Raw genomic sequence first — 24,797 nt, forward strand, 5'->3', positions numbered from 1 at the left:
GGGCGGAGCTCATTAGAATAATAGCCAGTGTTTAGAATAATACCCAAATATGGAAAATAAGGATATTGCATAATTATTCCTTTGTGTACCTATTCAGGATACATCACCATGAACAGAATGACACTCATATCCATACTTAAGCATTTCTGTGTTGTACAGATCAGGGACTCATGCTGTAATTCCATTACCATAATTCCGTTACCAGATGTAAATCCACTTCACTTCAATAACCAAAATATTTTTTCCCCAAGCTCAAGGTGTCATGTCAGAGATATTTAACAGTTTGGGGAAAACTGAGGGAGATTTTTAAACTTTAAAATCAGTGGATCTTCGGCATACATTCTAATGCAAAAACTCTGAGTCAAAGCGTAATTCCTTTATGGTGGAATTGCTCTACTGTGACTGGACACATCACTTTGTAGTGTTGTTCACAAAGTGCGTTATAAACCCACACTGTGAAATATGGACTTGTGTTTCACATATACTAATACTACGATGTCACTCAAGACCAAACAGAGCCACGGATGTTCAAAAGGTGGCTTCCCCCCCCAAAAAACAAGTGATCAATGATTCCTTCACCTGAGAAGAATGTGTTTTTTTTTTTTGCACATTAATGCCTACAGGGACAAAAACACCATGAATGCCTACATTTCCTATGTGTTTATCTTCACCTTTTCTAATGACATATATTTATCAATTGATAAACATGAATATGATGCCTTGTTGGGTTGCCGTCAAGCAGCACGGTCAATATTTGTACTATCGGAGAGAGTTATAATGACAGTCGGAGAGAGTTATAATGACAGTCGTAGAGTGTTATAATGACAGTCGTAGAGAGTTATAATGACAGTCGTAGAGAGTTATAATGACAGTCGTAGAGAGTTATAATGACAGTCGTAGAGAGTTATAATGACAGTCGTTATAACAGTTATAATGACAGTCGTAGAGAGTTATAATGACAGTCGTAGAGAGTTATAATGACAGTCTTAGAGAGTTATAATGACAGTCGTAGAGAGTTATAATGACAGTCGTAGAGAGTTATAATGACAGTCGTAGAGAGTTATAATGACAGTCTTAGAGAGTTATAATGACAGTCGTAGAGAGTTATAATGACAGTCTTAGAGAGTTATAATGACAGTCTTAGAGAGTTATAATGACAGTCGTAGAGAGTTATAATGACAGTCGTAGAGAGTTATAATGACAGTCGTAGAGAGTTATAATGACAGTCGTAGAGAGTTATAATGACAGTCGTAGAGAGTTATAATGACAGTCGTAGAGAGTTATAATGACAGTCGTAGAGAGTTATAATGACAGTCGTAGAGAGTTATAATGACAGTTATATAATGACAGTCGTTATAATGAGAGTTATAATGACAGTCTTAGAGAGAGTTATAATGACAGTCTTAGAGAGTTATAATGACAGTCTTTTATAATGACAGTCGAGAGAGTTATAATGACAGTCTTAGAGAGTTATAATGACAGTCTTAGAGAGTTATAATGACAGTCTTAGAGAGTTATAATGACAGTCGTAGAGAGTTATAATGACAGTCGTAGAGAGTTATAATGACAGTCGTAGAGAGTTATAATGACAGTCGTTTATAATGACAGTCGTTAGTTATAATGACAGTCTTAGAGAGTTATAATGACAGTCTTAGAGAGTTATAATGACAGTCTTAGAGAGTTATAATGACAGTCGTTATAATGAGAGAGTTATAATGACAGTCGTAGAGAGTTATAATGACAGTCGTTAGAGAGTTATAATGACAGTCTTAGAGAGTTATAATGACAGTCTTAGAGAGTTATAATGACAGTCTTAGAGAGTTATAATGACAGTTATAATGACAGTCTTAGAGAGTTATAATGACAGTCGTAGAGAGTTATAATGACAGTCTTAGAGAGTTATAATGACAGTCGTAGAGAGTTATAATGACAGTCGTTAGAGAGTTATAATGACAGTCTTAGAGAGTTATAATGACAGTCGTATTATAATGACAGTCTTAGAGAGTTATAATGACAGTCGTAGAGAGTTATAATGACAGTCGTTAGAGAGTTATAATGACAGTCGTAGAGAGTTATAATGACAGTCGTAGAGAGTTATAATGACAGTCGTAGAGAGTTATAATGACAGTCTTAGAGAGTTATAATGACAGTCGTAGAGTTATAATGACAGTCTTTATAATGACAGTCTTAGAGAGTTATAATGACAGTCTTTATAATGACAGTCGTAGTTATAATGACAGTCTTAGAGAGTTATAATGACAGTCGTAGAGAGTTATAATGACAGTCGTAGAGAGTTATAATGACAGTCGTAGAGAGTTATAATGACAGTCTTATAATGACAGTCGTTAGAGAGTTATAATGACAGTCGTAGAGAGTTATAATGACAGTCGTAGAGAGTTATAATGACAGTCGTAGAGAGTTATAATGACAGTCTTAGAGAGTTATAATGACAGTCTTAGAGAGTTATAATGACAGTCTTAGAGAGTTATAATGACAGTCGTAGAGAGTTATAATGACAGTCGTAGAGAGTTATAATGACAGTCGTTATAATGAGAGTTATAATGACAGTCGTTAGAGAGTTATAATGACAGTCGTAGAGAGTTATAATGACAGTCGTTAGAGAGTTATAATGACAGTCTTTGAGAGTTATAATGACAGTCAGTTATAATGACAGTAGAGAGTTATAATGACAGTCGTAGAGAGTTATAATGACAGTCGTGAGAGTTATAATGACAGTCTATTTGAGAGTTATAATGACAGTCTTAGAGAGTTATAATGACAGTCGTTAGAGAGTTATAATGACAGTCTTAGAGTTATAATGACAGTCGTATTATAATGACAGTCGTAGAGAGTTATAATGACAGTCTTAGAGAGTTATAATGACAGTCGTAGAGAGTTATAATGACAGTCGGAGAGTTATAATGATATTTAACATATTAAAGACTATTCTTAGATTATAGAGTTATAATGACAGTGTAGAGATGAATGACAGTCTTAGAGAGTTAAACTTGCTAACTAGTCTAGTCATGTATTATAATGACAGTCGTAGAGAGTTATAATGACAGTCGTTAGAGAGTTATAATGACAGTCTTAGAGAGTTATAATGACAGTCTTAGAGAGTTATAATGACAGTCTTAGAGAGTTATAATGACAGTCGTAGAGAGTTATAATGACAGTCGTAGAGAGTTATAATGACAGTCTTAGAGAGTTATAATGACAGTCGTAGAGAGTTATAATGACAGTCGTAGAGAGTTATAATGACAGTCTTGAGTCTTCCTCTGAAAGTTCAGAACTCTTTTCTACTTTTAAATTGTTTAAACATGTTATTTTGTTAAACGCACATCTATTAGTTCCTTTTCTGATGATGTGGTGTTGAGATAAAGCAAATTGATGTTCATTTGGGGAACTGTCTCATTTGTCATGTGTCCTATTTCTAATAATAACCCCACTCCAGCACAGACGTCTGTCCAGTATCCTTAATACTGACATCTGACTAATATTCAACTTTAAGACTATTTGTATTTTATATTTAACTAGGCAAGTCAGTTAAGAACATATTCTTATATACAATGACAGCCTACCCCAGACAACACTGGGAGCCACACTACGGGACTCCCAATCATAGCAAGATGTGATGCAGCCTGGATTCAAACCAGGGACTGTAGTGACACCTCTTGCATTGAGATACTGTTCCTTTGACCACTGCGCCACTCGGGAGCTCTGGAAAATACGGCCATAGATGACAGAGAGACAAAATAAACTTGCTATACTAGTCTAAGCATGTCATGTGTGACACCTTGCATAGATGTACTGTTTCTGCTAAATATAAAACGGTATTGTTTACTGCCCTGTCCACATTCCACATTACAAAAAGCAATATATCCATCTAGTGGTGTTCATCTAACATAACAGTCTATATGTTACGTCTCTCGTCAGAATGAGGAACGGACCAAAGTGCAGCGTGGTTAGTGTTCATGATTTTGATTTATCAAAACACATGAACAAAATAACAACGTGAAAGACGAACAGTTCTGGAAGGTAAATAAACTATGCAGAAAACAACTACCCACAAAACACAGGTGGGGAAAAAGGCTGCCTAAGTATGATTCCCAATCAGAGACATCGATAGACAGCTGCCTCTGATTGGGAACCACACCCGGCTAAGGACAAAGAAATAGAAAACATAGAAATAAATAAACTAGAATGCTCACCCTAGTCACACCGTGGCCTAACCAAAATAGAGAATAATAACCTCTCTGTGGCCAGGGCGTGACACTATATTAACCATTGTTGACAAATTGTAGATGATGAGTATTGATTTTCTGGGTACTTACAGGTACTTCGGTCACCAGTTGAACAGTGTTTCCTCTGACACATTGGTGCGGCTGGCTTCCGGCTTAAGTGGACGGGTGTTAAGGAGCACAGTTTGGCGTGTCATGTTTCAGAGGACACATGACTCGACATTCACCTCTCCCGAGCCCATTGGGGAGTTGCAGTGATGAGACAAGATCGTAATTGGATATAACGAAAGTGGGGAGAAATCAATAAATAAAAGTGACAATTGGGTACTTTTTCCAGCACTGCTTATTTGAGTTGTCTTGTTGTGTGTATGGATTGGCTTGGATTGGCTTGCTCGAGTTTATGTGTGTATTTATGTGGGTGCGAGAGCGTGTGTTTGTCAGGTCGGTGCGAGAGTGGCTGTTTGTCAGGTCGGTGTGAGAGAGGATGTTTGTCAGGTCGGTGTGAGAGAGGGTGTTTGTCAGGTTGGTGTGAGAAAGGGTGTTTGTCAGGTCGGTGTGAGAGAGGGTGTTTGTCAGGTCGGTGTGAGAGCGGGTGTTTGTCAGGTTTGTATGAGAGAGGGTGTTTGTCAGGTTGGTGTGAGAGCGGGTGTTTGTCAGGTCGGTGTGAGAGCGGTTGTTTGTCAGGTCGGTGTGAGAGAGGGTGTTTTTCAGGTCGGTGTGAGAGCGGGTGTTTGTCAGGTTGTTGTGAGAGCGAGTGTTTGTCAGGTTGGTGTGAGAGCGAGTGTTTGTCAGGTTGGTGTGAGAGCGAGTGTTTGTCAGGTTGGTGTGAGAGCGAGTGTTTGTCAGGTTGGTGTGAGAGCGAGTGTTTGTCAGGTCGGGTGTTTGTCAGGTCGGTGTGAGAGTCGGTGTTTGTCAGGTTGGTATGAGAGCAGGTGTTTGTCAGGTCGGTGTGAGAGAGGGTGTTTGTCAGGTCGGTGTGAGTATCAGTGTTTGTCAGGTCGGTGTGAGAGTCGGTGTTTGTCAGCTTGGTATGAGAGCAGGTGTTTGTCAGGTCGGGGGGAGAGCGGGTGTTTGTCAGGTCGGTGTGAGAGTCGGTGTTTGTCAGGTTGGTATGAGAGCAGGTGTTTGTCAGGTCGGTGTGAGAGAGGGTGTTTGTCAGGTCGGTGTGAGTATCAGTGTTTGTCAGGTCGGTGTGAGAGTCGGTGTTTGTCAGCTTGGTATGAGAGCAGGTGTTTGTCAGGTCGGGGGGAGAGCGGGTGTTTGTCAGGTCGGTGTGAGAGTGTGTGTTTGTCAGGTTTGTGTGAGAGTGTGTGTTTGTCAGGTTTGTGTGAGAGTGGGTGTTTGTCAGGTCGGTGTGAGAGTGGGTGTTTGTCAGGTTTGTGTGAGAGTGGGTGTTTGTCAGGTTTGTGTGAGAGTGGGTGTTTGTCAGGTCGGTGTGAGAGTGGGTGTTTGTCAGGTTTGTGTGAGAGTGGGTGTTTGTCAGGTCGGTGTGAGAGTCGGTGTTTGTCAGGTCAGTGTGAGAGTCGGTGTTTGTCAGGTCGGGTGTTTGTCAGATTGGTGTGAGAGCGAGTGTTTGTCAGGTCGGCGTGAGAGTGGGTGTTTGTCAGGTCGGTGTGAGAGAGGGTGTTTGTCAGGTCGGTGTGAGAGCGGGTGTTTGTCAGGTTGTTGTGAGAGCGAGTGTTTGTCAGGTTGGTGTGAGAGCGAGTGTTTGTCAGGTTGGTGTGAGAGCGAGTGTTTGTCAGGTTGGTGTGAGAGCGAGTGTTTGTCAGGTTGGTGTGAGAGCGAGTGTTTGTCAGGTCGGGTGTTTGTCAGGTTGGTGTGAGAGCGAGTGTTTGTCAGGTTGGTGTGCGAGCGAGTGTTTGTCAGGTCGGTTGTTTGTCAGGTCGGTGTGAGTATCAGTGTTTGTCAGGTCGGTGTGAGAGTCGGTGTTTGTCAGGTTGGTATGAGAGCAGGTGTTTGTCAGGTCGGTGTGAGAGAGGGTTTTTGTCAGGTCGGTGTGAGTATCGGTGTTTGTCAGGTCGGTGTGAGAGTCGGTGTTTGTCGGGTTGGTATGAGAGCAGGTGTTTGTCAGGTCGGTGTGAGAGCGGGTGTTTGTCAGGTCGGTGTGAGTATCGGTGTTTGTCAGGTCGGTGTGAGAGTCGGTGTTTGTCAGGTTGGTATGAGAGCAGGTGATTGTCAGGTCGGTGTGAGAGCGGGTGTTTGTCAGGTCGGTGTGAGTATCGGTGTTTGTCAGGTCGGTGTGAGAGTCGGTGTTTGTCAGGTTGGTATGAGAGCAGGTGTTTGTCAGGTCGGTGTGAGTATCGGTGTTTGTCAGGTCGGTGTAAGAGTCGGTGTTTGTCAGGTCGGTGTGAGAGCGGGTGTTTGTCAGGTCGGTGTGAGTATCGGTGTTTGTCAGGTCGGTGTGAGAGTCGGTGTTTGTCAGGTTGGTATGAGAGCAGGTGTTTGTCAGGTTGGTGTAGGTTTGGCAGTTGGGTTTGGCTCAGGGTATTGCCTTGAGTTGACTTGATGTGATGTGTGTGCGTCAGGTGGTGGATGTTTGAGTGTGTGTCATGGTGCTTGTCTGGGTTAGTGTGTTGCTGTGTTTGTGTTAGACTGTTGGCTTGGATGGCCTGCATTGTCCTGGTGCATTTCTGTGTGATTGGAGACTTTCTAGTCACCAGTTGAAGTTGTTGTAGCTGAGAGAGGTGACTAAGGATGAGCATTTTTAAGGCAAGAGGGAAGTCAATGTGAGTAAGAGGATAAAATATATTAGTTTTAGGATATCCTCCTTGGCAGCTTTTGTCCGTGGGGAACATCTTCTCCTCCTTGGCAGCTTTTGTCCGTGGGGAACATCTTCTCCTCCTTAGCAGCTTTTGTCCGTGGGGAACATCTTCTCCTCCTTAGCAGCTTTTGTCCGTGGGGAACATCTTCTCCTCCTTGGCAGCTTTTGTCCGTGGGGAACATCTTCTCCTCCTTGGCAGCTTTTGTCCGTGGGGAACATCTTCTCCTCCTTGGCAGCTTTTGTCCTTGGGGAACATCTTCTCCTCCTTGGCAGCTTTTGTCCGTCGGGAACATCGTCTCCTCCTTGGCAGCTTTTGTCCGTGGGGAACATCTTCTCCTCCTTGGCAGCTTTTGTCCGTGGGGAACATCTTCTCCTCCTTGGCAGCTTTTGTCCGTGGGGAACATCTTCTCCTCCTTGGCAGCTTTTGTCCGTGGGGAACATCTTCTCCTCCTTGGCAGCTTTTGTCCGTGGGGAACATCTTCTCCTCCTTGGCAGCATTCCTGTCTCTCCCGTTCTCTCTTCTTCTTCTTCTTCTTACTCGCTCCCTTCTTTGCCGCCCCAAATAGACGGTCGGGGGTGTGGGAGGGGGGGCCCTGCATTTCCTTCACAATGTTGAAGGGGTATCTGGGTATCTGATCACTGCCACTCTGCTTCTCCACTTTCTTGAATGGAGGGACCATGGACACGCCCACAAACCCTCTCTGACTCGGGTACTTCTCATAAGGAAGAATGATCCAGGAAGCAGAAACGCAAACTATCGAGATGACCTCACTGCAGTTCACAGACAACCTCACCGCAGTTCACAGACGAACTCACCGCAGTTCACAGACGACCTCACCGCAGTTCAGACGACCTCACCGCAGTTCATAGACGAAGCATACTACTTTTACTTTATTGTTATGTTATCCCACCGTAATACCAGTTACTACCAGAAAAGGTGCCACTATACCTGTTGATATAACATGGCATGCAGTATAATCAACGTGATAGAAGGCTGTTCAAGGCTCACTGATAACCCTAGCAGTGACAAAGAATGACATAATGAGCATAGACGTGTTGAATGTAGTTCATTTTGCAAACACTCTGAGGTCCTTGATATAGAAGGATACACACATCGCTGTAGCAGCTTGGCTATCAGCTGGGAGGGAGGGAGGTAGAGCCATGGTATATAACACCTTCACTGCCATCCACCTCTGGCTCTTTACAGCAGGGCTCTCCAACTACTGTCCTAGAGATACTGAGTGTTCCAATCCAGCATTAACACACCTGATTCAGGTAATTGTGATCCAGTTTGAAGACCATTATTTAGTGATTATTTGACCTGCAAACATTGTCTGTACACCTAGTAGCCCTTCAGGACCTGAGTTATGAGGTCCAACCCAAACAGATTGGATAACGTTCCTGCGGAAATACATCTCTGTGCATTAGGCCTATTTCTATAGGGTCACGTAATCAGGAAGCAGCGAATGATAACCGGTGAATTCCAATATGTGAAACAACACAGATTTGTATTTTTATGTTGTTCCCCTCTGGAATGAAATTCCAGAAAACGTTTAATGGTTGCCTGGTATTAATGAATGAACAGTGGCAGAGAAAAGCACAGAGAATGTAACCACTAATGCATCTGACTGTTGAAGATTCAATGTGTCAATATTTTCAATGTATCTGTCACAAAAAAATACATTATTATTAGTATTGTAGTTTCATTTCTCAGAACCAAGAGATACAGCCATGCAGTCATGAACATTCACTCTGCATTTCCTTCACTCCCTCTCCTGAAAGAAGGTAGAGTTAATATTCATGACTAGCTTTATCTCTTGATTCAGAGAAATTCAAACTAAAGCTATAGTACTCCATATATACAAAAGTATGTGGACACCCCTTTAAATTTGTGGTTTCGGCTATTTCAGCCACACCCGTTGCTAACAGGTGTATAAAATCGAGAACACAGCCATGCAATCTCCATAGACAAACATTTGCAGTAGAAGGGGCCATACTGAAGAGCTCAGTGACTTTCAACATGGCACCGTCATAGGATGCCACCTTTCCAACAAGTCAGTTTGTCAAATTTCTGCCCTGTTAGAGCTGCCTCAGTCAACTATAAGTGCTATTATTGTGAAGTGGAAACGTCTAGGAGCAACAACGGCTTAACCTTGAAGTGGTAGGCCACACAAGCTCACAGAACGTGGCGGCCGTGTGCTGAAGTGCATAGCACGTAAAAATCGTCTTTCCTTGGTTGCAACACTCACTACTGAGTTCCAAACTGTCTCTGGAAGCAACATCCACACAATACCTGTTCGTTGGGAGCTTCATGAAATGGGTTTCCATGACCGAGCAGCCGCACACAAGCCTAAGATCACCATGCGCAATGCCAAGCGTCGGCTGGATTGGTGTAAAGCTCACCACCATTGGACTCTGGAAACGCGTTCTCTGGAGTGATGAATCACTCTTCACCGTCTGGCAGTCCGACGGACTAATCTGGGTTTGGCGGATGCCAGGAGAACGCTACCTGCCCCGAATGCATAGTGTAAAGTTTGGTGGAGGAGGAATAATGCTGTGGGGCTGTTTTTCATGGTTCGGGCTAGGCCCCTTAGTTCCAGTGAAGGGAAATCTCTTGTTCCTGGTTCGAGCCCAGGTAGGGGCAAGGAGAGGGACGGAAGCTATACTGTTACACTTGCAATACTAAAGTGCCTATAAGAACATCCAATAGTCAAAGGTATATGAAATACAAATGGTATAGAGAGAAATAGTCCTATAATTCATATAATAACCTCAACCTAAAACTTCTTACCTGGGAATATTGAAGACTCATGTTAAAAGGAACCACCAGCTTTCATATGTTCTCATGTTCTGAGCAAGGAACTTAAACGTTAGCTTTTTTACATGGCACATATTGCACTTTTACTTCGTTCTCCAGCAGCATACCACCTTGCTGGCTTGCTTCTGTAGCGAAGCAGGCGTTGGCCTGGTCAGTCCCTGGATGGGAGACCAGATGCTGCTGGAAGTGGTGTTGGAGGGCCAGTAGGAGGCTCTGGTCTAAAAATATCCAAATGCCCCATGGCAGTGATAGGGGACACTGCCCTGTGTACGGTGCTGTCTTTCGGATGGGATTTTAAAATGGGTTTCATGACTCTCTGAGGTCATTAAAGATCCCATGACACTTATTGTAAGAGTAGGGGTGTTCATAACCTCAGTGTCCTGGCCAAATTCCCAAACTGGCCCTCTAACCATCATGGTCACCTAATAATCCCCAGTTTACAATTGGCTCATTCATCCCCCTCCTCTCCCCTGTAACTATTCCCCAGGTTGCTGTAAATGAGAATGTGTTCTCAGTCAACTTGCCTGGTAAAATATTGGATAATAAAAACCTTGTTTTTGCATTATTTAAACCAAATTGAACATGTTTCATTATTTATTTGAGGCTAAATTGATTTGATTGTTGTATTATATTAAGTTAAAATAAAAGTGTTCATTCAGTATTGCTGTATTGAGTTAAAAAACTCGTCCGATTAATCGGTATCGGCTTTTTTGGTCCTCCAATAATCAGTATCGGCGTTGAAAAATCATAGTCGGTCGACCTCTAGTTCCAACATCTAGTGGAAAGCATTCCAAGAAGAGCAGAGGCTGTTATAGAAGCAAAGGGGGGACCAACACCATATTAATGCCCATGATTTTGAAATGAGATGATCGACAAGCAGGTATCCACATACTTTTGGTCATGTAGTGTATTATTACTTACATTTTCACATCCTACCTTTTGAAATACTCCATAAAACTGAACAGTCTGGAACAGATTTGGAACATGATTTTATCATTCTTATTTTATTATTGGTCAAATATTTTAGGGAAACTTGGCTTCCCTTGGCGTCCATGAATACAAGCCACTGCTACACGCTACTCAACGTTGTTGTATTCCATAATTGTCTTTCAGTTTTAGTGCTTTTATTTTGAAATCAGTTACAGTGCCTATCGTACCTTTATTTAGAAATATGTGGTGGAACGGAAGTCGTTGCTTAGCGACATCTAAAAGCGTCTGATAAGTGTGAACTTGCAGTTGCTAGCGGCTTAATTTTGTTTTGTATAATATTGTAATTAGAATCAAAAATATATTATATATATATATAGCTAGCTATGCCACCAAAAAGACAAGGGCCTCTTCAAACAGTGCAAAGAGAGACGGATGATATCAAAAGACAGGTGAGCCAGCTAGCGTTAGCTAGCTAACTCGAGTGCAATGCATGGTAACTTACCTGCTTTGCTTGGTTGCAGTCATCCTAGGTTACGATCCATCATATATGTGGTACATGTGTTTTACTTTCCATATAGGTTGACAGTTTGATAAAAGATGCACGGCTGTCGGATGGGTCAGGGCGCACAGAGGCATATCAGAGGTAGCTAACGTCGTTACACCCTTCACGTATTCAAATCTGCTAAACATTAGTTATAGCTAGCTACTAACTCATGGATATTATAACTAGCTAACTTAAAACGTTGCCTGTTCTTCCAGCCGATGCACACATCTACAAAACTTAGTGGAGGAGACAACCAGGAAGCTCAAGAAGTTAACCAAGGTAACGTTATGTATATACAGCATTTATTAAGCTAGCTAGCTACACCCCCCCCCCCATTCATTTTCATCGTTGTTTGGCCTTTCAAATGCTGCTCCATACTTTTGTTGTTTTAGCTAGCAACTATACTTAGCTACACATTTTTCATCTGCTCCGCACTAAAGGCTGATGAGCCAGCACCAGTGGGGAATTACGAACAGAGAAAGATGGAGGAGGAAAGACGTCTGCGGGGGTTTGAGGAGAAGCTGCTGGTCCTAGTCCAGGAGCTCTCTCCGCCTCAGAAACGTGAGGGACGGTGAGGACCATAGCAATATTTCTTAATTAACACATTCAATACTATAGTCCTTGTGATTGTGTAATATTGTCTACATTCTGATCCATGACTTGTGATGATGGTTTCTGTCTCCCAGGCCTCATAGGGTGAGTTGTAGGCCCTTTGTTCAAAACATACTTGCCTGGCTTCTGCTAGTCTATTGAGGTTGTTATCTACCGAGTAGCTATGTGTTCAATTAAGACAAGTTCTTGAAACTGCCAGTGTCCAAAGAGAAAGACCATCTGTCCATTTTTTCCCCAGGTCATCCCAAGCTCAGGAAGATGAAGAGGAGGAAGACAGTGAGGAAGACAGCGAAGAAGACAGTGAGGAAGAGGAGAGTGTAGAAGATGAGGAAGAAGATGATGATGATGAGGAAGATGTAGTCACAAAGACCATGTCAGGCACTGCCACGTATATGGTCATCAGTGCCTTTAAAGGAGAGCAGGAAGGAGATCTTACCATTCAGGTCAAAATACTGCTCAGACAAATTCACTAGCATACAAAGATCATATCCTGACTGTTTGTCATAATCTAGTTAAACAGTGGTGATATTTTTTGCTTATCTTTTCAGATGGGTGAGGTCCTGGCGATTCTCAGTAAAAATGAGGATGGCTGGTGGCTTGCTCAGGACTCAAAGGGCAGTAAGGGACTAGTCCCCAAAACCTACTTGAAGGTACCATCAGTTGAACAATTCTTTGATGTTGATTGCTGTCATTCTAATTACATCAAAAACATATGGTTTTATGTATTTTGTGTTTGTATGTTTCAGAGATATTCAGACCAGGAGGAGGATGATGAGGAAGCGTCAGAGGATGAGGAGCTTGAGACCAAAAGGAAGCAGAGGTGAGGTTCTCTTCATAACCACTAGATGGCAATGTTCACAAATGCATCGCTCGAAGGCTACTTGGACTCCTTGGAACAGAATTATTATGAATCTTTCTGACTGCTAGACAATCAACTTTGTTGTTGTTGTTGTTCTGTAATTGATAACACATACATTTACAGTGATGATGATGATATTCTAGTGTTCCCAATGACTGTGACAGTGAATATCTTCTCACATTGACAGCTCAAACTGGGACTGTGTGAGGAGAGCCATCACTGAGGTAAGAGGAGCTAGTGACCAGTTCAACTAGATTCTAAAACATCATCTACTACTTGTGTGTGTGTATGCACATGTGCATTTGTGTGTGTCTATTCCTGTGTGAAATTCTTTTCAGATTGATGCTACTGATGTTCTGTCAGCCATGGGTGCCATCCCTGCTGGGTTCAGGTCATCCACCCTCTCTAAACTACTAGATGAGGGTAAGTCTCTGAGCTTAGATCAGTCTTGTCTCACAGAGGCATGACATTCTGCCGGGAACAGAAAGACTCACCTGATCAACAAAAAATGCGCGTAGATAGTTCTCCCGAATAATATTTAATCACGTATCATCAGCTTGTGTACTGTGGGCCAGATTGGATGTCATCGATAAAGAACACCTGCGTCATCTTTTACTACCCTGTGTTCTGCTGTACCATTATCTTCATCAAATACACACATTTACCCTAACCCTCTGTGCTACACACACACACACCGCTAATATGTCACAGCAGGCATGCATGCACACAAAGACATAGACATTTTCTGCCATGTCGGTCACCCCAGAGACTGTATGCTTTTCATGCTCTGCATAATTCTTCAATAGTTGGATGGTTTGTACAGTCAAACAAAGGAATAGCTAGTGGACAGGGTGACATCCAATGTTCCCTCCAAGCTGCGTGCATCAGCGGCCGTGCACTTCCTCCAGGACTGCCGTGTTGAAGAAATGCCAGGCAGCGCAGAGACGCAAGAGATTAAACTTCACTGAGTTCACCCTATTCATTTGCACTATATAGATTGTTTTTTTCTGCCCCTTTTCAATGCAACAAACCAAAACAACTTTGTAAGATTGAGTCTGATTTTGTGGTAGGCAGAGCCAGAGTGCAAAGGAGTAGAATTCTATTGGCGGTCTTTCAATCACCAGCGAGTGAATTTGCTTTTCAGACCAGAGCGCAGTGAACATTAGTGGATATTCTTTGCTAGTTAGCGAGTTATTAGCCCCGTTAGAAATAAGTATAGGTCAGCAATCAAATCAAATGTATTTATATAGCCCTTCGTACATCAGCTGATATCTCAAAGTGCTGTACAGAAACCCAGCCTAAAACCCCAAACAGCAAGCAATGCAGGTGTAGAAGCACGGTGGCTAGGAAAAACTCCCTAGAAAGGCCAAAACCTGGGAAGAAACCTAGAGAGGAACCAGGCTATGTGGGGTGGCCAGTCCTCTTCTGGCTGTGACGGGTGGAGATTATAACAGAACATGGCCAAGATGTTCAAATGTTCATAAATGACCAGCATGGTCGAATAATAATAAGGCAGAACAGTTGAAACTGGAGCAGCAGCACGGCCAGGTGGACTGGGGACAGCAAGGAGTCATCATGTCAGGTAGTCCTGGGGCATGGTCCTAGGGCTCAGGTCCTCCGAGAGAGAGAAAGAAAGAGAGAAGGAGAGAATTAGAGAACGCACACTTAGATTCACACAGGACACCGAATAGGACAGGAGAAGTACTCCAGATATAACAAACTGACCCTAGCCCCCCGACACATAAACTACTGCAGCATAAATACTGGAGGCTGGGACAGGAGGTGATCAGGAGACACTGTGGCCCCATCTGAGGACACCCCCAGACAGGGCCAAACAGGAAGTATATAACCCCACCCACTTTGCCAAAGCACAGCCCCCACACCACTAGAGGGATATCTTCAACCACCAACTTACCATCCTGAGACAAGGCTGAGTATAGCCCACAAAGATCTCCGCCATGGCACAACCCAAGGGGGGGCGCCAACCCAGACAGGATGACCACAACAGTGAATCAACCCACTCAGGTGACGCACCCCTTCCAGCGACGGCATGAGAGAGCCCCAGTAAGCCAGTGACTCAGCCCCTGTAATAGGGTTAGAGGCAGAGAATCCCAGTGGAAAGAGGGAAACTGGCCAGGCAGACACAGCAAGGGCGGTTCGTTGCTCCAGAGCCTTTCCGTTCACCTTCCCACTCCTGGGCCAGACTACACTCAATCATATGACCCACTGAAGAGATGAGTCTTCAGTAAAGACTTAAAGGGTGAGACTGAGTTTGCGTCTGACATGGGTAGGCAGACTGTTCCATAAAAATGGAGCTCTATAGGAGAAAGCCCTGCCTCCAGCTGTTTGCTTAGAAATTCTAGGGACAATTAGGAGGCCTGCGTCTTGTGACCATAGCGTAAGTGTAGGTATGTACGGCAGGACCAAATCAGAGAGATAGGTAGGAGCAAGCCCATGTAATGCTTTGGAGGTTAGTAGTAAAACCTTGAAATCAGCCCTTGCTTTGACAGGAAGCCAGTGTAGAGAGGCTAGCACTGGAGTAATATGATCAAATTTTTTGGTTCTAGTCAGGATTCTAGCAGCCGTATTTTGCACTAACTGAAGTTTATTTAGTGCTTTATCCGGGTAGCCGGAAAGTAGACCATTGCAGTAGTCTAACCTAGAAGTGACAAAAGCATGGATTAATTTTTCTGCATCATTTTTGGACAGAACGTTTCTGATTTTTGCAATGTTTCATAGATGGAAAAAAGCTGTCCTTGAAATGGTCTTGATATGTTCCTCAAAAGAGAGATCAGGGTCCAGAGTAACGCCGAGGTCCTTCAGTTTTATTTGAGACGACTGTACAACCATTAAGATTAATTGTCAGATTCAACAGAAGTTCTCTTTGTTTCTTGGGACCTAGAACATGCATCTCTGTTTTGTCCGAGCAATGGGGAGTTACGGCTTCCTACAAGAGAACACAACCTGTAGGCTACATTTCAAGCTGAATTTGAAAAGCCAGTCAGGTAAAAAGCTTATGTCTTAATTAAAGGGGCAGTGTTGTATTTTGAGACAGGATTGAATATGCAAATTAGCCAATAGGCAGAGGGGTAGCCTACATTGTCTAATTATCTGTATGGTAATAAGAATTATTTTTATTTTGTAAAGTGGTTACTTGAATCATACAATACAATGCAATTTACAGTCACCTATTTAGCCCATGGTGTTACAGAACAAGTAAATAATAATTAATTTAATGTCAACTTTTTAAAAGTCTCATGCAATGTAGGCCTGCATTGAACACCACATATAGGCTACTGTAGGCTATATCATAGAAATCAAAAGCTATTTCTACGTGAAAATGTTATGGGATTTTGTCAATTTTTTGTTGGCAGGCCTACAGTACATTATGATCAAATATCCAAAATAGCCTATTGGCTACTGTCTAAAACAGTAAGTATACAGCCTCAGTGTTCACTGTAAATGCACGCCGGAAGTTGCACAAAATTCTCACAACGTTGAAGTTTCCGCTCATAAGACCTATAATTTGCTTGTAATGTTTTCAAAAGGGCCTGTGGCCTGTGTGTTTTACAGGGATTACCTACAGAGCAAGTCACTACATCCAGCCAGAGTTGAGCCAATCCAAACTGTCCTTCAAAGACCTCTTCCGGGACCCAGACACTGGAAAAGTAAGGATTTATACTGAGATGACATTAAAGCATTTATGGCCAACTTGCAAAGGTCACATCACACAAATAGGTCCTCCTTTAGCTTGATGTATGTTGGGGGTGTGTCGTGGAAATTTCCTGTATTACCAAATCATGAGAGAGCAAACCACACACAAGTCAGAATATATTATAAAGTCCCATCTTTAATTATTTATGAGCTTCACCATAGTCCTGTGTCTCTCAGATCAATTCAGTGTCTATAAATGAATTATCTGAGAGTGCTTACAAAACAGTTCTTAGTATCATTTATAGCCAAGACACACCCATCTCAACTCACATGACGAATAACAGATCTTGGGAACATTACACAAAGGAAGATTTACTTGAAAGAGGAGTATCCCATAGCCAGACAGCATTAGCAATAAATTATCGTTCAGTTTGCCCTCTTAGACGAGGTTCAACTTCTCGTTCTTGGTACAACATACAGTGGGGCAAAAAAGTATTTAGTCAGCCACCAATTGTGCAAGTTCTCCCACTTAAAAAGATGAGAGAGGCCTGTAATTTTCATCATAGGTACACTTCAACTATGACAGACAAAATGGGGGGGGGGAATCCAGAAAATCACATTGTAGGATTTTTAATGAATTTATTTGCAAATTATGGTGTAAAATAAGTATTTGGTCAATAACAAAAGTTTATCTCAATGCTTTGTTATATACCCTTTGTTGGCAACGACAGAGGTCAAACATTTTCTGTAAGTCTTCACAAGGTTTTCACACACTGTTGCTGGTATTTTGGCCCATTCCTCCATGCAGATCTCCTCTAGAGCAGTGATGTTTTGGGGCTGTTGCTGGGCAACACGGACTTTCAACTCCCTCCAAAGATTTTCTATGGGGTTGAGATCTGGAGACTGGCTAGGCCACTGCAGGACCTTGAAATGCTTCTTACGAAGCCACTCCTTCGTAAGTGGCTGTGGTGTGTTTGGGATCATTGTCATGCTGAAAGACCCAGCCATGTTTCATCTTCAATGCCCTTGCTGATGGAAGGAGGTTTTCACTTAAAATCTCACGATACATTATTTCCTTTACACGGATCAGTCGTCCTGGTCCCTTTGCAGAAAAACAGCCCCAAAGCATGATGTTTCCACCCCCATGCTTCACAGTAGGTATGGTGTTTTTTTGATGCAACTCTTTGTCCTCCAAACACGACGAGTTGAGTTTTTACCAAAAAGTTACATTTTGGTTTTAATCTGACCATATGACATTATCCCAATCTTCTTCTGGATCATCCAAATGCTCTCTAGCAAACTTCAGATGGGCCTGGACATGTACTGGCTTAAGCAGGGGGACACGTCTGGCACTGCAGGATTTTGAGTCCCTGGCGGCGTAGTGTGTTACTGATGGTAGGCTTTGTTACTTTGGTCCCAGCTCTCTGCAGGTCATTCACTAGATCTTGTATGTCTTCCATTTCCTAATAATTGCTCCCACAGTTGATTTCTTCAAACCAAGCTGCTTACCTATTGCAGATTCAGTCTTCCCAGCCTAGTGCAGGTCTACAATTTTGTTTCCGGCGTCCTTTGACAGCTCTTTGGTCTTGGCCATAGTGGAGTTTGGAGTGTGACTGTTTGAGGTTGTGGACAGGTGTCTTTTATACTGATAACAAGTTCAAACAGGTGCCATTAATACAGGTAACGAGTGGAGGACAGAGGAGCCTCTTAAAGAAGAAGTTACAGGTCTGTGAGAGCCAGAAATCTTGCCTGTTTGTAGGTGACCAATACTTATTTTCCACCATAATTTGCAAATAAATTCATTTAAAAAAATCCTAGAATGTGATTTTCTGGATTTTTTTCTTCTCATTTTGCCTGTCATAGTTGAAGTGTACCTATGATGACAATTCTAGACCCCTCATCTTTTTAAGTGGGAGAACTTGCACAATTGGTGGCTGACTAAATACTTTTTCGCCCCACTGTAGTACCAACACATTACCTCATCCAATGGCATATATCAATTGTCAATTCTAGATACTCCCATCAAAAATACAACCCCTCCTGGACAAGATCTAGTCAGAGGAGTGACTGACACACAGCCATTGTGGAGCCAACTAACTGCTTCCCCTTTAATCACGCTATCCCTTCACATGCTTTAGGAATAGTTACTGACACATTCACAGATAAGACTAACCTGACCTCTCCCCTCTCTGGGCCCAAGTAACTTTACCACATAAGCATACTTATGAACATTGATAAAACATCTTATTTATCAATGTTACCTAAAGAATTCTGATTCTGCCACAACAGGTGTCATGACATTTTGTCAGCCGGTCATTGTCAAACAAATAACTGCCGGTCTCATGGTATTTGACCGTTAATTAACATAAACATGTTTAGCATCTCCTGGCTTCCACACAGCCTACAAGCCACTGATGCAGACATTTGGAACATCTACATTTTAAAAAGTCTAAGAAATCAATTTAATATAACCTACACATCACAGTAAATCCGTTATTTATTTTCGACTATTTTCTTCATATCATGTTTCTTTAGACTATTTCAGGAGAACAGAATAGCGTACTCTGAGTTGTCCTTATGTTAAGCCCTAATAAGACTGTCATATGACTGTGGGCTACACTAGTTCATTTAGCAAAGAAGATTTGCTCAGAATTCCGTGGCATTATTTTATATTATTTTATAGTATGAACAATACAATTGAACATAGCTGAATAAAATAGAAAGGATTTTTTCTGCAAACGATTTCCAAGGAATTACGCACATTCTGTGTGAAGCGGTTAACAGAGAAACAGGTCCTCCTATATGCTTAATTTAGAGTTATTTATGCAACTTTAGTTGTTCTACAAACGTTGGGATATGTGTTTTTTTATACATTCTAAGGCTGCATGATACGACTCTGATGATTTGAAAAAAGCTGATTTGTTTCCTGTGCAGGCTGCACACACTTCACCAGTCTCTCATTCACAGTTTGACAAGTACTTGATAATATTCTCACCATGTCTCGAGTTTCCTGGTGGCGTTCCCCTTGTGTGACTAATTCCTCCCCAAATATCCATGCCTCTTGCGGCTAAAGTGCCCTGGGGCTGAATATAATACTTATAATTCCCTTCTCCCAGCTGCCGTACTCCGAAGCTGTGCTCCGAAGCAACTCTCACTCACATGGCTGTCTCAGATATCTGTCACAGGCCGGCTCATAGCCTGTGGCAAAAATGAAGGGACACGAACAACAGGTATAGGCCAATCAAAAAGGTTCTTTATTGTAAACCAAAACTATTAACTTTAAACAAAGAAAAAGGAATGAGGTGTGAAAGTATCATTATGTAAAGTGCAGGGATGTGTGAATCTGTGTGTGTGAATGACTGAGTGAAAACTATGCAAAACTACAAAGGAACAAACAAAACAGGATCATACCTGGAGGAGCAGAGAGAGAGAGAGAGGTGATTAGTGAAGCAGCAGTTTAAATACCCTGAGCCCAGGTGACTCCAATCACTAACGACCCTCCTCTACCTGCAGGAGGATCCGCCCCTGCACTGCAGAGGAGGGGCCGTGACATATCTCAATTCTTATTAGCCAATGTCCGTCATGTGATCGGGTCCTTCTCACAGCTAAGAAGTAGGCTGGAAGTGAAGACCGACACAATTGCGTGCGTCCTTCTTATCGAATTCCGAGGCACATATTGAAGATGTTAGAAGAACTGCACACATTTGTCTACTATTCATCAGCCAATGAGATGTGTAGGCCTAACGATCAGCAAAATCACTAGCCTATGTCAATTTACTATCCCATAGTACACAAGTTGACCTATTCTATTGGTCAACTTGTCCTTCTGTGCAATAAATAAATATTCTAACATACTGTAATGAGGTCTGTGTGTAGCTGGTGTAGAGGAGTCAGGCGCAGGACAGCAGATATGAGTAAATAAACATACTTTACTCAAAATATACAAATGCAATACAAAAAGAGAGCCCACATTAACGGACCGTACTACATACAAACAATTACTCACAAACAGACATGGGGGAACAGAGGGTTAAATAATGAACAAGTAATTGGGGAATTGAAACCAGGTATGTAAGACAAAGACAAAACAAATGGAAAATGAAAAGTGGATCGGCGATGGCTAGTAGGCCGGTGACGTTGACCACCGAACGCCGCCTGAACAAGGAGAGGAACCGACTTCGGGCAGAAGTCGTGAAGCATACAGTACCTGTCAAAAGTTTGGACACACCTACTCATTCAAGGGTTTTTCTTTATTTTTACTATTTTCTACATTGTAGAATAATAGTGAAGACATCAAAACTTCATCAGTCTCTCATTCACAGTTTGACAAACACTTTCCCGGTGGCGCTCCCCTTGTATGGCTGTAATGCCCCTTAAAAAATCCATATGCTGACACTTGTTGGCTGCTTTTCCTTCACTCTGCGGTCTAACTCATCCCAAACCATCTAATTTGGGTTGAGGTCAGGTGATTGTGAAAGCCAGGTCATCTGATGTAACACTCCATCACTGCCCTTCTTGCTCAAATAGCCCTTACACAGCCTGGAGGTGTGTTGGGTCATTGTACTGTTGAAAAACAAATGATAGTCCCACTGTGCTGTAGGTGTCCTGGAGGGCAGGTAGTTTGACCCCGGTGATGCGTTGTGCAGACTGTACCACCTTCTGGAGAGCCTTGTGGTTGTGGGTGGTGCAGTTGCCATACCAGGCGGTGATACAGCCCGACAGTGCCTCAAGCTTAATGATGATCTTGGAGGGTACTATCGTGTTGAATGCTGAGCTATAGTCAATGAACAGCATTCTTACATAGGTATTCCTCTTGTCCAGATGGGATAGTGTAGTGTGATGGCGATTCTATCGTCTGTAGACCTACTGTGGCGGTAAGCAAATTTAAGTGGTTCTAGGGTGACATATAAGGTGGATGTGATATGATCCTTGACTAGCCTCTCAAAGCACTTCATGATGACAGAAGTGAGTGCTATGGGGCGATAGTCATTTAGTTCAGTTACCTTTGCCTTTTGGGGTACAGGAACAATGGTGGCCATCTTGAAGCATGTGGGGACAACAGACTGGGATAGGGAGAAATTGAATATGTCTGTAAACACACCAGCCAGCTGGTCTGCACATAGTCCGAGGACATGGCTAGGGCTGGCAGCCTTGCGAGAGACAACACGTTTAAATGTCTTATTCACGTCGGCCACAGACGAGAGCCCACAGTCCTTGGTAACGGGCCATTTGGTGGCACTGTATTATTCACAAAGCGGGCAAAGATGTTTAGTTTGTCTGGAAGCAAGATGTTGGTGTCTGTGACGTGGCTGGTTTTTCTTTTGTAGTACGTGATTGTCTGTAGACCCTGCCACATACGTCTTGTGTCTGAGCCGTTGAATTGCGTCTCCACTTTGTCTCTATTCTGACATTTTGCTTGTTTGATTGCCTTGCAGAGGGAATGACTACACAGTTTGTATTCTTCTTATTCCACTGGTCTAATGTCCATTGCTTGTGTTTCTTAGCCCAAGCAAGTCTCTTATTATTATTTGTGTCCATAGTAGTGGTTTCTTTGCAGCATTTCAACCATGAAGGTCTGATTCATGCTGTCTCCTGAACAGTTGATGTTGAGATGTGCTTGTTACCTGAACCCTGTGAGGCAATTATTTGGGCTTCAATTTCTGATGCTTGTAAGTGTAATGAACGTATCCCCTGGAGCTCTGGGTCTTCCTTTCCTGTAGCGGTCCTCATGAAAGCCAGTTTTATCATGGCGCTTGATGGTTTTTGCGACTGCACTTGAAGAAACGTCCAAAGTTCTGGATTGACTGACCTTCATGTCTTAATGTGATGATGGACTGTCGTTTCTCTTTTCCTATTTGAGCTGTTCTTGCTATAATATGGACTTTTTACCAACTAGGGCTATCTTCTGTATACCACCCCTACCTTGTTACAACACAACTGATTGTGTCAAATGCTTTTAAGAAGGAAAGAAATTCCACAAATTAACTTCTAACAAGGCACACATGTTAATTGAAATGCATTGCAGGTGACCACCTCATGAAGCTGGTTGAGAGAATACCAACAGTGTGCAAAGCTGTCATCGAGGCAAAGGGTGGCTACTTTGAAGAATCTCAAATATAAAATATATTTTGATTTGTTTTACACTCTTTTGGTTACTACATGATTCCATACTTGTTATTTCATAGTTTTGATGTCTTCCCTTATTCTACAATGTAGAAAATAGTCAAATTAAACAAAAAAACTGGAATGAGTAGATTAATTTTTTAAATATTTTTAAACTCTGTTTATTAAGTTTTACACACACACACATAGACAAGACAAAGCAATATAAATAATATACTCAACTAGAAAAATAAAATAAAATACAAATACAACTAAAAAAATAGCTTTAAAGATACCATACTTTAGACAAGTTAAACATACCAGGCAGAAGGCTACAGAAGGCTATAGTACAGGGACAGAGCAAGCACCTCACCATTGTTCCTGTAAACAATCAAGGGATAAGGGTGGAGAAATGCAACCACTCAGAGAGATTGGTTGCACAGAGAGTCATGGCCACAGACCGACCATCCACTGGACAGGTTTTTTTTTTACAATGCTTTAAAATAAAATGATTATTCATGTAGGCGTGAACAAAGTGTAAAAATAACTGGGAAAAACAAGCTCACACTTCAGTCTCTGCCCGATCAAGATGAACAAGGCATTTGCGGATCACAAACAATAAGCACATGGACCTTAATGCCCCCCCCCCCAGCAAAAACAAAGAGAGAGGCTCCTCCAACCCTTAAATCACAGACTTATTTTAGTATTAATTGGAATGCCATCAGAGGATGGACTGTTTAAAGTAAGACCGGAATGGAGCCCAAGCCTCATCAAACAGTTTGGGGTTCCCACGTGAATTGAATTGGATTTTTTCTAGTTTCAGAGAGCACAACACATCCCTCACCCAATATGTATAAGATGGGGGAGCTGCCATCTTCCAGTTCTGTAGTATTAGCCGTCTAGCTAAAAGAGTTGTATAAGCAACAGTGTCCGACAGGATTCTTGATAGGAGGGTACCCATGGGCAGTACTCCAAAAAGGGCTGTAAGGGGAGACGGATCTATAACAGTGTCATATATATCAGAGAAACATTGAAATATTAATTCCCAGAAACCTGACAGTTTATGACAGCCCCAAAACATATGCAACAGTGTGGCTGGTTCCACTTTACATCTGACACAGGTAGGATCAAAATCAGAGAATATTCTTCCAAGTTTGGCCCCCCAGTGGATACGGTGAACCACCTTGAATTGAATGAGGCTGTGTCTAGTGCTAAAAGAGGACGAGTGCACCCTGTGCAGCACAGATTCCCAGGCGTCTTCCCCAAGTTCATCCCCCAAATCCTTTTCCCATCGAGTCTTTAAAGGCACCAAAGAAGGGTTCTGTAAGTCATGAATGATTGCATATACATCTGAAATTGCACCCCTAGGAAGCTTGTTCAGCTCCAAGATGCTCTCTATAGCTGTATTCGCAGGCCTGTTGGGAAATCCAGGTGTGTTAGCCCTGACAAAGTTTCTAGTCTGGAGATAGCGGAAAAAGTGGGATTGGGGGAGATTGAACTTTTCCTGCAGCTGAGAAAGAGGCAAATGTATCATCAAAGAATAATTGGGCTAGCGAGGAGAGGCCTAGTGAGTGCCAAATGCCAAAAGCCCCATCATTCAAAGATGGAGGAAATAAAATGTTCTGATTGATTGGGCCTGATAGAGAAAAGCCTCTGAGGTTAAAGGCTAAACGGAACTGATTCCAATTTTTAAGAGACTGCTTTACAATTGGGTTGACACACCTTTTGCCTAGGGACACTGGGAGAGACGAGCACAGCACAGAGGAAAGTGCTGCAGGTTTACACGATTCAGACTCCATCTGGACCCAGAGTGGTCTAGGGCCAGTAGGATCAGTCTGCAGCCAGTACAGAACGGCTCTGAAATTTGCAGCCCAGTAGTATGTCTGAAAATTTGGTAGAGCTAAACCCCCCAATGACCTAGGCTTCTGTAAATGTTTTTTACCAATCCGTGGTACCTTGCCATCCCAAATAAAATGCATGAATGTTTGTTCCAGTGAAATAAAAAAAGATTTTGGAATAAAAATGGGTAAACATTGAAATAAAAATTTGGGGAACACATTCATTTTAATGACATTAATCCTTCTGAAAAGAGAAAGGGGTAGCGAATTCCAAAAAGTAAAAGATTGTTTCAATCTGTCTGCTAGAGCAACAAAGTTTTCCTGAAACAAATTTGAATATTTCCTTGTCACTTTTACTCCCAAATAAGTTAATTGATCCCGGACAATCCTAAACTGAGAACTTGTAAAAGAGCACTTTAAAGCAGCCTTGTTTACCGG

General features: G+C 42.4%; 1 protein-coding gene across 1 annotated transcript in view; it reads left to right on the forward strand.

Annotated features, from left to right (window-relative positions):
* The first annotated feature begins 11,004 nt into the window (after window positions 1–11,004).
* nphp1 (nephronophthisis 1) overlaps window positions 11,005–24,797 on the forward strand; it is a 34,269-nt gene continuing 20,476 nt past the window's right edge. The window contains exons 1-10 of the mRNA XM_046358370.1: window positions 11,005–11,199; window positions 11,329–11,393; window positions 11,510–11,573; window positions 11,735–11,865; window positions 12,145–12,349; window positions 12,455–12,556; window positions 12,653–12,726; window positions 12,953–12,989; window positions 13,104–13,188; window positions 16,339–16,433. Coding sequence (XP_046214326.1) covers window positions 11,134–11,199; window positions 11,329–11,393; window positions 11,510–11,573; window positions 11,735–11,865; window positions 12,145–12,349; window positions 12,455–12,556; window positions 12,653–12,726; window positions 12,953–12,989; window positions 13,104–13,188; window positions 16,339–16,433 — 924 coding nt within the window. The 5' untranslated portion in view covers window positions 11,005–11,133. The remainder of the gene's footprint in view (window positions 11,200–11,328; window positions 11,394–11,509; window positions 11,574–11,734; window positions 11,866–12,144; window positions 12,350–12,454; window positions 12,557–12,652; window positions 12,727–12,952; window positions 12,990–13,103; window positions 13,189–16,338; window positions 16,434–24,797) is intronic.

This window comes from Oncorhynchus gorbuscha, linkage group LG08 (assembly GCF_021184085.1).
Source record: "Oncorhynchus gorbuscha isolate QuinsamMale2020 ecotype Even-year linkage group LG08, OgorEven_v1.0, whole genome shotgun sequence".
NCBI lineage: Eukaryota > Metazoa > Chordata > Actinopteri > Salmoniformes > Salmonidae > Oncorhynchus > Oncorhynchus gorbuscha.